This window comes from Simochromis diagramma, unplaced genomic scaffold (genome assembly GCF_900408965.1).
Source record: "Simochromis diagramma unplaced genomic scaffold, fSimDia1.1 OVJJ01000361.1, whole genome shotgun sequence".
NCBI classification, from domain to species: Eukaryota; Metazoa; Chordata; class Actinopteri; order Cichliformes; family Cichlidae; genus Simochromis; species Simochromis diagramma.
In genome coordinates, this window is record NW_024386860.1 from 10493365 (window position 1) to 10512380 (window position 19016).

General features: G+C 37.3%; 1 protein-coding gene across 1 annotated transcript; it reads right to left on the minus strand.

Moving 5' to 3' along the window:
• Positions 1-1303: 1303 nt before the first annotated feature.
• On the minus strand, positions 1304-6635 carry LOC120732680 (B-cell receptor CD22-like). Its single transcript, XM_040030454.1, has 7 exons — positions 5314-6635; positions 4670-5011; positions 4204-4515; positions 3365-3628; positions 2482-2745; positions 2299-2395; positions 1304-2207 (listed from the first exon to the last, which is right to left on the minus strand). The coding sequence occupies exons 1-7, from the start codon at positions 5357-5359 to the stop codon at positions 2096-2098; spliced, it is 1437 nt and encodes a 478-aa protein (XP_039886388.1). The 5' UTR covers positions 5360-6635; the 3' UTR covers positions 1304-2095.
• Positions 6636-19016: the final 12381 nt, after the last annotated feature.

Here is a 19016-nt window from a genome sequence, read left to right on the forward strand (position 1 = left end):
TCAAGGCGGGGTCTACATTCTTCAATGCTCCCCTGAGTGAAAAGGAACAGAAGCTACCTCTAAGGGGCCAAAGTTGTAAAAAACACTTTGCAAACCCATAAAAGAACCTCAGTTCTTCACAAGTTTCAGCTTGGTCCAGAACTTGCACACCTCCTTGGGTGTCAGGTGCATTGGTACTGTATGACCAAACTGCACTGGTGGAGCTCCCCTGATGGCAGACAAAGACCTGATGAAGAAGGGCCAAGGAGCCTGTTATTACAGGTCTGATGAAGGTCGGATTGCAGTGAAATGGTTTGACAAGAAATGTGTCAACCTCTTAAACAATGCCTGTGGGTTCATGCCTCTTTCATCGGTCAAACGGTGGAGCAAAGTGTCCAATGCAAAGATCACCATTCCATGCCCATCACTCATCCCTATATATAATTAGCAAGTGGGAGGAATTAAACTTTCTGATATGCTATTACACCTGTATAAGACAAGTTATAAGTTACAAGTTAAGGAGATGGCATATTCCACTTTTCTGATACATCCTTGACTTGAACCTGGTCTACAAGAGGGACTGTGCTCTACTGGACCAGAAACCGATGGCTCTCAAAAGGGTTCCACCTGGCTGTGTTTGAACCAAGTTAACAGTTAAACAAAACTGATGTTGCACAGTAGCTTTCAATCAGAAGTGGCCTGAATGTGAGTACTTTGTGCTGTAGCACATTTTTCACATTTGCAGATGAAAAAACTATGTATTTTGTTGTTTGTTTCTTTGATGGAATGAAAACAGCAATGTTCACTGGCATGCTACTAGAAATAAACTGTATCCAATGCCCTGGATAGATTTTATTATTAATTTAATTATAATTTGGCCCTTTATTTGATTTTTTTCAACTGTATTAAATCAATAAGAAATGTAAACAAAAAAAACTTTCCATTGCTTTTTTCTTGGTGAGGACCTCAAAGGGTTAAGCCAATAGTTTTTTCAATTTGAGAGACTTCATATTTGAAAATATGAGACCTCATATTTTCAACCAGTGCCCATACTTCAGGAAGCAGAGGGTAGGTTTTGGCAGAAAGGATTTTACTCCACACTGTGGAAGGAGAGTCAGTCTTACAGCTGTCAGGGGAGGAGGTGGAGGAGGGGCCGATATCAGAGCAGGAAGTTGAAACCTTAGTTGCAAAAGAGACAGTGTGACAGCAACTAGTGTCCATATTAAGAACTGTTTAATGCACTCTGACGATTTCAGGCATTACAATATCTAGAAGGGGAAATAAGAACTTTTTCAGTAGAATTCACACACAAACACACACCAGCTAAAAGTTGTATTTCCTCTTTTATTCTGTCGATATATATAATTAATAATACATCTACTAAACATACTACTATGCATGGTTACCCATGGAAAACATTTAACATGGTATAAAATAAAAACTGTTGAGCTGTTCAATTTATTCATTTGCTGTGGTAATATTGGTGATACAAGGTTCAGTTGTGCATGAATGGCATTCGGGTGACAGGATATCTTACTCTAAACATTTAGTGCAATAAACTTGGTTGAGGAGGAAATAATCAAACAATCATGTGTGAGAAACATAAATACTGATAACAGGGCAAATTTACAGGAAACTAATATGTGGCTGATCTGACAAGGCATCTTAACTATTCAAGATCTTTCTCGTAAACGTAGAAAAGAGCAGCCGTGTAGATCACTAATGTCTCTATTTTCTAAACAGTGCTGTTAAAAGCTTATGTGACCTACTGATAATCATGTCCCTGCCCCAGCTTTTTCACATCGAATGCAAAATGAACATATATATATATATAAAAAAAAACCCCAAAGAAAAACACTATAAGCTGTTGAGTTTAATATAAATTTACATTATCAACAAACAGGATTATAGTCAGTATCAAAGCTTTAGGAAGCATTTTCTGCTGGATTTGCTCAATCCCACTAAACTGAGCAACTCCAGCACCCTTTAAAAAACTGATGAATAAGCGCTCAGTGGCTATTAAATGCATTTAATAAAGAGAAGTGTGACTGAGAATTATTTCTCTGGAAGCACAAAATAAAACAAAATTAGATATATCCTGAAGGATCAGTGAAGGTCACTTTGGAGTTGTGTTAATGACATCATACTCTGAAGAGCCGACATTTCTACGATTCAGTGACATGTAAGTTCTGTCCTCTTCTTGTGGCTTCACATTCTTTTGTACTTTGCTAGAAGAATACAAAACAATTATTGAAAAATATTTTATGGAAACATCTGCAGGACTTTTAGTTTTAATCAACAACCAGTTTTAAAACATACCAAAGGAAAGCTGCACAGATCACGCTGACACTGAAAAACACACCAGCAAGGACCCAAGGAAGGACTCCACTGTAAAATCCACACTGTGTTTCACAATCTGCAATGAATAATGATACCATGCATATATTATAGCTGCTCAAGTTATGCTTAAACTTTTAAATATTTTAATTGTGTGATACATACACTGAACATCAAGGTGAGTCAGGTTAGAACGTCCAACCCCGATCTCATTTTCAGCTTTGCACAAAAATCTTCGTCTGTCTCTGGACACTTTAGTACTTAAACTAGTTCCTGTCCCAATATAATTTTCCTGGTCTCCATCAGCTCTGTACCAGGTGTAGTTTTCTACTGCTGGGTTGGCATTACTGCTGCAGGTTAGAGTCATGTTGCTGTTCTCTGGTACTGGACCAGAAGGACTGACTGAAACAGTAACGTTTTTAGGTGAATCTGAAAAAATGAGCACAGAAACATGCAGACTGAAATGTTAGGACAGTTTTATTTACAGAGTAAGTGTGAATATATGTAATACAGTAGCGCCCCAAAAGATATTTTTTAAAATAATATTAAATACTCTTGAATGCATAACACAAAATTGTATCTTTAAATATTAGCAGAGAGCAAACCACACCAATATAAAGGTTTCATCTTAAGCAGAAACTGAAGAGTAAAAATGACAAGTTGTTTTTCTTGGCTTTTCTTTCTGAAGACTCTGTTCATGTCAAATGAAATAACCTTTTCTTCTGTATTTAACTTTAACTGTCTTTAATCTTTAACTGATTTATTGATGAAAGATTTAGAGCTATTTGAAGAAAGTTTGAATTTCTTTTAGTTCTTCTTACTATGTGCCTAACAATGTGGCTGTCAGAAATCCCTAATTTTAATAACCAATACTTAAATTAACTACTTGTAATGTGATTATTGTCAGTCTCATTATTTAACTCCACCCCAAAGATCAGTTACTGCTTTAGTTTCATTACAATAATTCATGTATTGCACATCCTTCAATCTTATTAATAGAATTCTAGTTGGGATATGTAAAGAGTAAATATGGAAAATTAATACATACATTGAACATTTATTTGTAGGTTGCTTGATCGTTCACATCCAAGTGCATTTGTAGCCTTGCAGAAAAATGTACTTTTGACTTTTGAAACAGTAACATTAAAAGAGCTTCCAGTCCCAATAAAAGTCTCCTGGTCTCCATCAGCTCTGTACCAGGTGTAGTTTTCTACTGCTGGGTTGGCATTACTGCTGCAGGTCAGAGTCACTTTTTGGTTTTCTAATATTGGAGCAGAAGGACTGATGGAAATTTGTACATCTTTGGGTGAATCTAAAAATGAGTATTATGATAATGTGTTAATATTACGTAAATCAAACATCAAAGGTCATTTTGCGCTTTAGCTGAACTATTAATAGAACTTATTACAGGCCACAAAGCCAAATGTCTAAAATAAAACTGCAATTCTACTTTCTTGTTCGAGCTTTAGAGTGAATCTGAAAGTTCCGACAAGCTCGTGAGTTAAATTAGAAACACTATAATGTTATAATACGATGTAATGAAAAGCTGCTGTTTAAATAAAAAACCACTGTGGAACATGACTCACTAAATGTGGTTTTGTGTTGTTAGTTTTGAAGACATCCTAAAGTAAAATACAAAGCTAGCAAAATAAAAACGTACATCGTTAAGACGATCACACATCAGTGTAAAGTCTGCATGTATGAAATTAAAGTATGAAATTAAATTCAAACTTTTAAAGTCTTCATTATATTTTATAAAACCCAAAGACGTTGTTATGGCATACTCATAACATCACTGTAATTTACTGACCATTTTATGTCTAATTTAAACCAAGTCAAGAAAGTATATTATTGTAATTTCAGTTTAGAAGAGAAAAATAAACTCACATGAAATATCAGGAGTTAAACTTGCTTCAGCAGTGACATCAGGGCTACCATCTGGTTTCTGGTAGACAGCAGTGCAGGAGATTTTATTTCCATGATGGAGGTGAGAAGCATTGAAACTCATAACAGAGGTCCTGACTTTAGTTTTGTCCTGATTCTCCTGCAGTGTCTCCTGACTCTGACCCAAATTAGGGCTCCATGTCAGAGCTGGAGGATGAGACCAACATGGAGCTGGAGAAGAGCACGTCAGACTCACTGAGGCTCCCTCCTTCACCTTCAGTGTGGATGGAGTCAGAGTCGGTGAGGGAGGAGCAGCTGGTGGGAAGACATTCTGGTCAGTCAATGAGCAGCAGTTTCAGTTTTTATATGCTGAGTAAAATCCAGTGAATTCAGAGCAAGCTCAAAGCAGTTCCACAAGTGTAATTTGTTCATGAATTGTCAGTAAATGGATAAAAAAAAAATATCTTACCTATGAGTGAAATATCTACACCAGCTTGGATAAAAATGATTCTCAGTGGATTATCACACTCCAGTCTGAAATAGTATTTAGCACTTTGAAGAAGACTTGTATTATTGAAAGTTGTGGTGCAGTTTTTCTTTGTTAAGTCTCCTGTCATTTCTTTAGTTGGCTTTAGTTTTGCATTTTCACTGGTAAATGAAGTTGAATCACTCCAATATGCTTTACATGAATCATCTAAGTTATTTTCAAATTTCGTGTCTACATTAAAGGAGCAGGGGATGTTCACACAGGATCCTCTCAAAACATTTATCTTCTGTGGCATAGTGACGTTGAACGTTCCGCACAGCGCACCTGAAACACAACACGATAAAAAAACAACAACAATAACAACAAAAACCCAAACAGTTTTATCTCTTCCTTCATATTTATCGTGTTACAGCGACTCAGTATTGAATTCAGATACTAATACAAAACACTTTTACTGTTAAATATCTCATCAATGAAAAGCCTTGGTACTTTACTGCACATTCATCTTGAATAGTGATGTCAGATAATTTGATAAGGAAATAATTCAAATTAACAACAGTGTATTATTATTATCATCAACTTAAATCATCTTTATGTAATGCACATGTCAAGTCTCTTTCACTCACCCTGCAGCAGAGAACAAACAAGAAGAAAAGTCAGAGTTCCAGCCATCTTTGTTGCAAGAGAGTGAAGTTTAAGGAAGTCTGAAGTTTACACAGGAAACAGTTTACATGATTATTTGTTAACCATTACCAGGGAAACGCTGTTAAGATCTAAAGTCAAAGTACCATTACTACTGGTAGTTATGGTAATTTTGAAAAATATAGATAAATAAATGTTGAGTGTCGGGGTTCGAATTTTGAGGAAGAGACATACGACTGAAAGTCCATAGTGGGTCAACACAAATTATTTTATTAAAACACATATATGTGGTGAAGATGAGCTCTGCAAAACATCAGGCTCCATCTCCCGCCTGACAATAGGTGGGGTGTAATATTTATACAAGCAATACGCGTCACTGCAGATGCATGTTCCAGTAACTCCAGCGAGGACATATTCTAAAAAAGAACAGTTCCTTCCGATGTTCCTCCACCTAACAGATGCATCCTGTTATTACACTCTTACACTGGACTTATCAGAACTAAACTGTCACGTATGCAGGTACACAGCCTTTGCAATCAGTTCCCTCAGGCAGACTATGTGTCTGTGTTGTTAACCTTAGCGCCTGACCCCCCTCTACGTCCTCTGTTACCAGGCACACATCCATAAAGGAGGCTGCTGAATGCACACAGGCAATATGTAGTAAATTATACTGTAAACACGTAGGCAACCTTTCAATAGCTGAACTTTGCTCCATTGATCGGCCAGACATCGCGCTGCCCGTAGCTTCAAACCATTAATTAACTTAACCGAGCTTCAACCCTTTAATTATGCAATATGTGTATAACATGATTACAGTTGCACCTGCAATGAAAGATTATTATGTGCTTATGCTAACACCTGAAATACAGACTTTAATATAACATCACCAGTTTCAAGAAATGTGTCAATGGAATGACAACAATGATAAATCATAAATGATACAACAATAATAATGATTATGAATAGTCACAGATTATAAACGTAAAGTAATATTTCATCTCGACATCAGCCTAAAAAAATTAGACTACATAAAATATTTGAACTTTCTATCATTATTATTGTTATTATTATTTTATAGTATTGTTCTGTTTATTTTTATCCTCCTGCTGCTAAACTAATTTCCCCTTGTGGGACAATAAAGAAATTGAATTTGAATTTGAATTTGAAACATACAGTGTTGATTTCACAAAGGTTAACCATTAAATGACGAAAGAGAAGAAAAAGGAAGGTGTAAGTCTGATAGGTTTGTAGCATAAACCCATCCGCTGGAACGTTGAAGGCAATATAATTACACCGCAAAGCAAGACACGAAGTAGGCAAACTTCTTCATGGTACTCGTGCACGGGAGAGAACCGGACAAACGCCGTTCCTTTGCTTGGCCCCAGTTGCTCTCGTCCGTTCTCCCGTACACTATCCTTTTATTGAGGTTACATGAATATGCATAGGTTCATTAACATATGACGTCTACATACACACAAAGAGTACCTTGCCTGTGTGTGTGTGTGTGTGTGTGTGTGTGTGTGTGTGTGTGTGTGTGTGTGTGTGTGTGTGTGTGTGTGTGGGGTCAAGATGTGACCCTGTGAAAACTCCCCAAGGCTAGTGCCAGGACGTCTAAGTCCATCTAACAAAAGGCTCTTATACTTAAACAGATATACGTGTGCTTGCTATATCATAAATCAACAAGAAAAGATAAACTCTCCTAGGGAGTGTGATCTATGCCAGGACACTCTCTGTACAGAGGAGTGAACGCACCCCCTCTTCAGCTACACAGAGTTCTTACAGACCTTTTTAGGATGAGACATTCTTTCAATCTAAAAATGATTATACTCTTCTAAGCATATATGAGTAAATGTTTCTAAGCATAAATGACAATCAACAATACAAAACCTATCATTCCCCCCTTTTTGACCTTTATGCTAGAAAAGTTCCCAGTTATGATCACCTCATGTCTGACAGCTTTAAGGCAAACATTGTTATATTCAGCATATGTCCAATCACCCTAAATTACTGGAAAAGTACACAGTTTAACAAACGTATTAGCAGTTATCCCATTCCTCATTGAGCTCATCTCATGGCAAACTGCATCTTACGAGCAAAGAAATTGTTAATTTAATAGTGAAAATAAGAAAGTAACATTTTCAAAAACATCTCAGCTTGGTAATGCTTCCTCCGGGTGTGCACATCACATGTCTCTCTGCAGAGTGGTTTGAGTTCTGCAGGGCGACATAAATGTCTCTTCCAGTTGTTTCATTGTCCACAGGACCAGAGTCCAAATGTATGTAGGATAGACATTCAAACATACCAGTTGGTTTTGTTGTTTGTCAACATGGGTCTCAGCTATTTCCAAAGCTGCAGACCTCTCAGCACTCTAGTTTTATGGCCTCCCATTACCCCATTCAAGCCTTCGTCCTGTGAGGGGGATATTTATGACTCCTTCATTGTCCACGCTCTGCAGAGAAACACCTCTGTGGAAAGGGTGCAGGGTTGTCTTACTGCTGTTATGATCCCAGCAGCCTTCAGAGTGTCATCGTATGCACAGTACAGTGGCACATTAGGTGATGTTCATAGTAAACTGCTGTCATCACCACCATAGCTTCTGGTTCCTGTGCTTTCACAGAATCACAATGTCATCCTCGAACTCCTTCTGTGCTGTCGATGGAGCTTGGCACGCTCCCCATCCCTCGAGTTTTCGTGTTCCAACGCTGCTGAAGGTTTAAGGCAGAGCACGTCGTACACCTTAGTTGTCTTCCTCAGCGTCAATATTGAATCTTTCATTTTATTTAAAATCTTGCTGTGGGAAGTCTCCTCTTGATCTCCTGGAAGCTTAGTAGCACAGCTCTCTGTGTCCTGTCTGCTGTGCTGAAGATGATCTCTGATCCTCCTGAAGTCTCTCTCCCATCTTGTGGACGATCCTCTCCTCTATTTTGCAGGCAGTTTCATGGTCCTTGCTGTGGCTCCAAGGTCTGATTTCATGATGGGCCCCAACCAGCTTGATCTTTGACCTCAACCACTGCCTGGGCTGTCCGCTATGCCTGGAATGTTTCTCCTCACTGCTGCACCACTGTATTTCAAAAAAACTTCTATTTGGAGAGCATGTCAACAATCATCAAACCACATTCTTTAGTTCAGTGAACTTCACTTATAGGCGATCAAAGCCTCATCTGAGCATGGATGCACCACTTGCATAGATTTAATACTTGTAAATAAACAGCTAATCACACAAATCACTGCAACAATAATAGTAAACATTGTTTAATATTAATTCTGGACCCCACCTCTTGACGCATGGACACGCTCATGCGTCAACTCACCAAACCTGGATCCCTGTCTTAAAAACTGGCTCCACCAGGAGCCCGCATACACAAGATCTGGAAATAAAATCAACCTTCACACGTATAAACAATTATATCAAAAGAGTAATAAGCATTCAGCACGGGCAAGACAAGTGTCATGTGCATGTTTTCTCAAATCATTAAATCACTATTATCACCATAATTCGCCCCAAACATGGATCATCCCATGTGCTCAGTTAACATTAACGTAATCAGTGACTTCTCTTAAGCAAGGTCACTCCACTCACATATTTATTATGGGTTCAAAGTGGCCAGCTAAGAGCCCATATTAAACTTTTCCATAAACACCGTAATCTCTTATTTGTTTTACTCATGTCACTTGTCCGTTTCAGCTGAATCTTCCACAGCATTCTCAAAGAAACAAACATTAGCAATACACATTGACTGTGGTCAGACGGAGGTCAGACACAGGTCAACAGGTTCCAGAGGTGCCATAAAAACACCATAAAATCAACCATCCATTGCTGTGGAAAATATGTTATTCATACCATCAAAGTAACCGTCACATTTTCCCAAAAACACAATGTAACAGCATCACCACTCATAACCTGTAAACACAGTTTTCCTCACACATAAACCCAAAAATCCTGTAGTAGGAAAAACATCAACCAGTTGTCCTGGTATAAATCATGTGATCAAACCACATGAAGAACTGTAATGCTGTAGAAAAGAAAATGCAAATGTTAGCGCTGCGCAGATGTATACAATTTCTCACAGTTTCTTTCACCAGTCAGTCAGCTTTCTTTCCTTCCATTCATCCATTCATTCTTTCTTTCTTTGCTGATAGTGGAATCGATTGTCGCATTTAGTTTCCACTCTCAGCAAAATGACGTCATTTCAAAAAGGAAAAAAGAAGAACTTTAGATCGGATTACATCGCTGAATCCTTTTTTGGACAGGGACTTTCATTTAATAATTGTCCCAAATGAGTGGCTTTCTCGATCGGTCGTATAGCACTTTTAATTCCCGACGTGCAGATCTGCTTAAAGAAAAGAAATAAACAAACAAAATCAGTGCCTGTTCAAAAGATAAAAATGAAAAATAACAAATTATCAAACCAAACTTTCAGTGCACTGTGAAAGTATCAAATAAAAAGGCCTTGTTAAGTCATGACACAAACTCCTCATCTCAGGTAAATCATACCATTAGCATGGTTCATCATACCATCATACTAATCGGCAGGCTCGACTTCACAACAACAAAAAAAAAAATCATCAGCTAGATTCACTCCAAACCAACCATCAGCTGCACAACACACAACAGTCTAATGTCTTATTAACTTATGAGTTTAATCACCAGGTCTGTGCTTCTCACTCATTTAGGCCACAGATCTATTTTATTCAATTTTCCTTTTCCCTTCATCATAAAACATGTGACATGCTGTCATGCACTTCATAAAAAAAAGTTTGTTATGACGTATTCAGAGTTGTATATCTAGATACAGAATTCACTCGCACATCAAAGCAGGAAACTCAGTGTTTTAGAGTTTCCACTCAAACACATCTCATTCACTCGTGCTAGAATTCAGTCACCTTTCATTAATCTAAAACCGATCAACTAATTTGCATATCAGCTATTAACCCACTAAGTTGACAGGACAACAGGAAAGCATGTTCAAAATATTATCACAAAAGACAATTTCCCTCATACAGTAAATTACTTATGCTGCATTAATCAAGCAGGAAGCTTCTCCCAATTTACCATTTTAACACTAAATTTATTGCCTGATCACTGATTTATCAAACCAGGATTTTTTTTTTCCCCCCACAAAGGTTAAATTGTTGTCCTGCAACTTGGAGAGTCATTTTTTTTTTAGGATAAATTCAGTATTTGATAACAAGTGTCTGCTAAATTGACACTATTTTAACACTGATGAAAGATAACAAGCTAATTTTCATTGCAGGTTTGTGTAATTAGACAGGTCTAATGCATGTCTGTGGAGCTGCATATCCAGCAGAGCATGTTCTTAAAGCTGCCTTTCCTACACACTTCTCTGCTATTATTTGATCATTTCTTAACTAATGTGCTATGAGTCTTCATGAGTCATTTTGTGTTTGGAATTGTTAGTAAAGTTAATTCATGTTCTGCTTGTTTGTGTGATTTTGTATGTTTCTATTTGTTTCAGACTCCTTCACAATTTTCCAACTTAAGCAGTCAGTTTTCTTTTCCCCAGATTTGCTAACCCAAATTTTGATTTCCCACATTTAATAACAGCATTCCTCTGTGTTTCCACTTACTCTCACTCTGTTGTCCTCTCCCACTTGCAACAGTCCCCAGCCGGCAGTTCTCCTTCAGCTTTGTCCTGTGTTCCACTGTCTCTTCTTGCCATTTTACTCCACAGGTGGCAAATGTCAAACTCCAACAGTCTCCTCAGTTCTCCTCAAAAGTTTTCTTCACATGCACAGTGAAGTTGCAGCTTGTTGTAAACACAGTGCCATTCATCCGATCAGTCAGGATGATGGGTTTGCTCTTCTCTGATGCTGTTTGTCCACATTGCTGCTGCTTGCTGGGACCTTTTGCTCAGGACTTGATGCTGTCTCTTTATCTGCCATGTTATTGCTTTGGAGCTGCATTCTTCAGGGAGGAGTGAGCTTGCTTGTGAGTTTGTGAGGTTGAGAAACACATTGCGCTGTATATAAGTCAGCCAGAACTTGGCCTGCATGTTTCCAATGATGTTTAACTATAAATTTCTTCCGTCCGACCGCTGCATGTGGAAAATTGATACAGGTCTGCTTTTCACCTGAAAGTGACAAACTAAGACATGTTCATTATCATCATCACTGCTTAATCAACACACATCTCTCTCTCTCTCTCTCTGTCTGTGTTTGTGTAAACAATCCTTTCTTAAAAGCAGAAAATGACATTGTAGTTGTTTTTCGGCTGATCAACACAAAACCTTTTTCCTATGATTATTTTTCTTCGTCTACAATGTAATTTGTCTCTTTTTCACTTTTTTTTTTCTTCCTTTACAATAGCTTGTGATCTGCAAAATCACTGCTCTCACTCACAATCAGAGGCAACTACTTTTGCACAGTGCACAAAAAACACTGTGATGTCAAACACATTCACACTCACTTTTTCATCTGCATGAATAAACCATATGGCTGGAGATATGTGCCATGGTGATCCATAGGCATGATCACCAGTTTATTTAATTATTTTTAATCCAACAAAACAAATAAACAAAAACATGATGCTGATGCTACACACACACACACACACACACACACACGAGTCAAGATGCAGGAAAACTGCTCATGGAAACGCTGCACACTCTCTGTTTCCCCTCTCTTTGAGCAGCTCTCAGACAGCTCTTGATCTGATAATGTGTAGCTTGCTCATCAGCTCAGAAAAAAGAAAAAAAAACTGCAATGCAACATCACACAGTAGTTGCAGCATATTAGTTGTTTTCGCAGGCGTGCTGTATATTTCAACAATGGCTCATAATAAGACAACAGTCTTCCACACAGGTCAAGTGTCTCTATGCACTTCATTAGTTTAAATATTTACCTATATCACTTCACCTCACATGTCATTGTACTGAATTTGAGCAACCACAAGCTTAATGTAGGTTACTTTTAACAACTATCCACCTTAATGGTTTGGCACACAGGCTGTTGTCGAACAGGGCAAGCTAAAGAGTTAACATTTTGTGTCAGCAAGGGGTGGGGGGAAAGCCACCCACCAGAGCACAGCTGCTGATGTGGGCTGGCCTTTTCCACACACTCCTGGCTGCTTAGGAAACCCATGATAACAACAACAGCTGCTGACGTCACACACCACGCGGTCTGCTCCGCACACACTCACACACAACAACAACAACGAGACGACGACGAAAATGACAATAACACAAAATAGGCCTACTGTCCAGCACAATCTGGACCCCGCGGAACTTCTCAACACCCCACAAAGCGGCGGAGAACTCACCTCTCGCTGCACAAAGTAGCGAGGAACCTCTTACCCCACAAAGCGGTAAGGAACCTCTTGCTGCACACAGTAGCAAGGAACCCGGGTTTCGCTCCACAAAGCAGCGAACTTCTCAACGCCTCACAAAATGGCGGAGACTGCACAACGACACGGTTATAGAGTCGGCCTCTTTAAACTTACTCGGCGTTGCTTAGCGTGTAATATCAGCCTGAATCCCGCCGATCGCCATCCATCGAGGAGAAGGACAGACAGCGAATCCACAGGAACTTCCTGGCTGACGTCAGTCTTTCAGCGTGCCTCTCCCCCCCCCCTCGGTGAATGCGATCCCAGGGATCCGGCATCGAAGGACCAATTAATGATAGGTTTGTAGCATAAACCTATTCGCTGGAACGTTGAAGACAATATAATTACACCGCAAAGCAAGACACGAAGTAGGCAAACTTCTTCATGGTACTCGTGCACGGGAGAGAACCGGACAAACGCCGTTCCTTCGCTTGGCCCCAGTTGCTCTCATCCGTTCTCCCGTACACTATCCTTTTATTGAGGTTACATGAATATGCATAGGTTCATTAACATATGACGTCTACATACACACAAAGAGTACCTTGCCTGTGTGTGTGTGTGTGTGTGTGTGTGTGTGTGTGTGATCTGTGATCTGTGTGAGGTCAAGATGTGACCCTGTGAAAACTCCCCAAGGCTAGTGCCAGGACGTCTAAGTCCATCTAACAAAAGGCTCTTATACTTAAACAGATATACGTGTGCTTGCTATATCATAAATCAACAAGAAAAGATAAACTCTCCTAGGGAGTGTGATCTATGCCAGGACACTCTCTGTACAGAGGAGTGAACGCACCCCCTCTTCAGCTACACAGAGTTCTTACAGACCTCTTTAGGATGAGACATTCTTTCAATCTAAAAATGATTATACTCTTCTAAGCATAAATGACAATCAACAATACAAAACCTATCAAAGTCTAAAGCAGTTACGCAATTTATTAAAATATTCTTCAACAAGTAAACATAATTTATGTTTCTGATTTCTGATAAAATCTTCTAAAGACAATGAATTCATGTCTTGAAAGTCTCAAAATTTTGAAAAATAAAACCTCTCACATTTCTCCCGGCAAACTTTTTCTTTTTTTCTTTTGATGTATTTTTCTCCAAAGGTCAAAAATTTGACAATTTATCTAAACAGCTGTGAATATAAGATTTACAGAAAATAACACAAGTTGACACAAAGAGGCAGTGTTTTCATCTGTGAGTACTGACTCATTCATTTTCCTTGTCTTATTTAAAAAAAAATATTAACAGTAAAAGCGCTTGAAATATATATATATATATATATATATATATATTTCAGACTCGCACTCGGCAGACTTTGCAGCTGTTGTGTTTTTATTCTGTAACTTAGTGAATTTTTCACGATCTTTAGCGAATATACATTTTGGAGTCCTTAGGGCAAATTTACAGGAAACTAATATGTGGCTGGTCTGACGAGGCATCTTAACTATTCAAGGTCTTTCTCTTAAATGTAGAAAAGAGCAGCCGTGTAGATCATTGATGCCTCTATTTCTTAAACAGTGCTGTTAAAAGCTTATGTGACCTACTGATAAACATGTCCCTGCCCCAGCTTTTTCCACATCAAATTCAAAATGAACATATTATCAAAAAACAAAACAAAGAAAAACTCTATGACTAAGTTAAGTTTAATATAAATTTAAATTATCAGCAAACAGGATTATTGTCAGTATCAAAGTTTTAGGAAGAATTTTCTACACAATCCCACCAAATTGAGCAACTCCAGCACCCTTTAAAAAACTGATATATAAGCACTCAGTTTAAAATCCACACTGTGTTTCACAACCTGCCATGAATAATGATGCCATGCACATGTTATACCTGCTCAAATTATGCTTAAACTTTTAAATATTTTAATTGTGTGATACATACATTGAACATCAAGGCTAGTCAGGTTAGAACGTTCAGTTCCAATCTCATTTTCAGCCTTGTGGAAAAATCTGCAAGGCAAATAACATAAAATCCTATTTCTAAGCTTGTTCGGTAGAAAAAAAACAAATGTAGTTTTATTTTAAATAAAAAATGAGAAGTAAAATGACAAGGTGTTTTTCTTGGCCTCTAATATTCTGAAGACAAAAACACATATATTTTTCTACCATGCAACTCGATTAATGGATTTCTAGGTGGGTACTAGTCAGGGTACATAAGTAGTAATTTTGTAAAATTAATACATACACCGTACGTCTATTTGGAGGTTGATGGATGCTTTAAATCCAACTGTATTTGTAGCATTGCAGAAGAAATTACTGTTGATTGTTGAAACTGTAATATTTAAAGTGTGTTCAGTCGCAGTGAGAGCCTCCTGGTCTCCATCAGCTCTGTAACAGGCGTAGTTTTCTACTGCTGGGCGGGCATTACTGCTGCATGTCAGAGTCACTGTTTGGTGTTCTACTATTGGACCAGAAGGACTGACTGAAATTCTGCCATCTTTGGGTGTATCTGGGAAAAAATGGACAAAAACAGTTTTTGTAGTATTCGTAAGTGCAAAAATCTTTTGTTTGTGACATCTTCACAAAAGAGAATTTGTTAAATGTAATATAATATAAGAGATACATCACAGCTATTTTTTTTTGTTTTTGGTCTGAACTGTTAATGGCACACCCCACTGCAAACCACAAAGCCAAGTGACAATAGCAAACATTTTCTATAATTCTAATTTCTTGTTTGAGCATTAGAGTGAATCTAAAAGCCCACAGTACACAAACTCATGTGTCGACTGAAAAACATGAAAATATGACGTACATGAAATCTGCAGTTTAAACTGAAAGCAGTCGTCAGATGTGACTCAGTAAATGTATGTTTTTTTCAAGTCAGTATTGGAGGGTTTCTGGGAAAGTAAATAATATGGCTAAATAATTATCAGTGTTGGGGAATAATGGAATACACGTACCTGTGTTATGTATTTAAAATACAAAATATGAGTGATTGCATTCCGATACAGTTACTACTTCGATAGGTAATAATTAGAATAGTTACTTTGTTGAAATAAATGGCTTATACAGTGGTCTTTTGATGTTTCATATGTTAGGCTATCCCCTCTCTATTTTTGGTAATTCCACACATTGCTGGAAACCCAAACAAAACACGCAATAAGAGGCTCTAATGTACGAGTCCTTATTAATGTTGGTGGCATCAGTTACACAATAGACTCTAGTGATGGTAAATTTGATTCTTTTTACTGATTCGAGTTTGAATGAGACACTCACCAAAATTTATGTTTTTTTGAGTCATTTGAGTCCAGAGAGTGAAAAAAATGTACATTTTCACTCAAACTTAATTTGTTTCTCTTTTCATGTAAATCCTACTGCTAAGATGAGTGATTGAAAAAGAAAACACCTATTTTATAGAGCAAAAAAAGAGAAAAAAAAGATTTCTAAAGGGAACACTTATTTTATGTATTTTATTTTATTATTATTTTCCTCAAATATGTCAAATATATATTTTCTCATCTAAATAATTTAGTGAAATTCTGATTTTACTTACATAATTGCAGCAGCAGAATGTGAGTCAGACACTGTATATTTTTTTTTTATAGTGGTGGAACTGAGTTCATATATTTTTTCCTTTAGTCTGCTTATTATCTTTGCAAAACAAACAAATTGTAGACTGAATGTTATATTGCGTCAGTCAGACTATCAGACTTCATCTCAGGTGAAGGAGCGACTCTTCCACAGTAACATGCTCTGAGTTTCAGCAGCTGAGAACCAGGAGGGGGGGGGGGAGTAAGTCATATGTAGCGCGAGCACATATGAAATTACACATATGCATAATGAAATTAGTTTGCTAACAGTAACAGGGATGAGTCAGTGAAGGAGTCAGTTTGGATTGTGAATCATGATTCACGAGTCAGTTAAGTGGTTCTTGAGTACTGAATGATTCGTTCATGACTCGCACATCATTAATGGACTGGAGCCAGCACAACAGAGCCGGCAGTGCACATACAGGAAAGGATTTTTTTACTTTGAAATTCCAACACCACTTCACATTTAAAGAAGAAAGTGGTGGGTGAAATCTGACCATGCAATGCAGGCTCTGTTTGCCAGCAACCGAGCTGCTCTCAGCATCAAAAGACTCCACCTCCAAGCTCAAGGAACATCTGGAAGTAAGTTCTTTTTAAAAACTAACGTTAGCCTACTGCAACTACCTTGGTTTAGTTGTGGCAGCTACCTGGGTTATGTGCCACTTCAATATCTTCTATGTACTATTGCTGTGTGATTTATTACAATTACTGAAAGCTGCATTTCAACCTGCTAGCTGCAAATAATCATCTGCAGTTCTAAAAGCAGACAGAAAGAAAACATATTACTGATACAGAAATAGGTTCCAAATGAGATCACTGCTAAAAGTGCAGCCTTACTTAATGTCCACCCTACTCTTACTCATTTTATATTAAAATTTAAAAATCTAGTTGGTATTGCTTTCAGAACTGCACATGATCATTTGGAGTTAGCAGGTTGTTAATGCTATCAATCAAGTCTAACAGACTGAACTAACCCCAGCAAATGCCAGCTAACAATGTCAACTCGGTGGAGAGTAGCCTTCACTAATAACAATAAATCACACAGCAATAGTACATTCATGTAGTTGCAAAAAGCATGACAATATATCAAGTAATCCAAAGCATTTAGAATATGTTACTCACATTGCGTAACTTAACAGAATAAGTTACACACTACATTTTGGTCCATGCATTCTGTAATCTGTAGTGGAATACATTTTAAAAGTTCCCAACACTGATAATTATATGAATTATTAAACATTTTAGATCATGTACTTTAACAAAAATCGGACAATCAGCATTAGTTTAAAAGATAAAAATGTATATGTGTCATTTAGTTCAAATATATAAAACATCCACTGTATACAAATCAGGCAAGTAAGCCATTAGCAGTAACATTTAATTTTAGAACAAAATAAACAAATAAACTCACATAAGATAACAGAAATTAAACTTGTTTCAGCAGTGACATCAGGGCTAGTTCATTATGATCTTTAAAATAAATGACCCATATGTTTTTAGTTTTGTAAAAAAGCAAATAATATAAAAACATACATCTTTCATTTCAGAAAGTCTAAAACATTAAATGATGCAAGAGAAAAAAAGAGGAAGTTTCCGGATTAAAGCATTCTTTCTGAAACCAACATAATTCATGTTTCTGAAATACTCAGAGCAAAAGTCTTCTGTAGACAGAGAATTAATGACCTACTGACTATCATGAAAGTCTTAAAATTAAAAACAAAAATGAATTGCTTACCTTTTTTCAGTCAATCTCTTTGACTTTTTCTAAAGTTTTTATGATAGCTTACATTCTCATTATGTCTAATGAGCAGTCGATTTCCCAGATGTGAGGTTTTCTAAAAAGTGCTTTAAAATGATTTAAAATAAGGAACTAACAGAAAAGTTCCTTTGAGTGTGAAACTTAGATATCTGTGTTGCCAGCAGTGACTGTATTAATCACTGCCTTTTTTCTGACACCCCGTTTCACTGAATGTGTTGTATATGAAGGAGTATTAGAGCCAAATTAAGAAAATGTTGATCACTTTGAAATGTGAAATTAAAGTTGTAATTACTTTGAGAAAAAAGTCATAAGTCTGTTTTGAGAAAAAAAGTTGAAATGTGCAGATTACTGTATTTTTCAGACTATAAGGCACATTTAAAATTCTTTTATTTTCTCAAAAATCGACAGTGCACCTTATGTATGAATTCTGGTTGTACTTACTGACCTTGAACCGATTTTATGTGGTACACGGAGTTATTATGTACACTTTTAATGCTTTTCTCTACCATAGCTGCTCGTGATCCCCTGTCTTTCCTCTCTTCCCTACTCACACACCCAGGGGCCATCCCCCACATCCTTACACACCCTGTAATACTTTCCCCATAGGGCTTCACCATTAAAGGGCTATGCCTGTAACATTTCTGAAAACAGAAAACTAGACAGCAGTGACTTTTGTAGGGTTACTGAGTTGTGTTTTAAACATAAAAAGTTATAAATATTTTAGTAAATGTTGTGAAAAATGACTAAAAAAAAACATGTTTTTGTAAGGTTTTGAGCTAAATGTGGAAAAATGTTGCTGTTAATTTCAGCATGCTTCAGTTTACAAACCATGCCACATAGCTTCTTGCTGTCTTTGAATAAAACTGATATATTAACATATTCATATATAAACTGGCATATTCATGAGTTCCAAAAAAAAAGAGAAGTCAGTCAGATGTGAGGCTAAAAACTGATGCAAAATTAGGAAATAACACAAAAGCTGCTGTGAGTGTCAAAATTAGATATGCTTGTCACTAGAACTGACTGTATACAGTGACATTTCTTTGTTTCC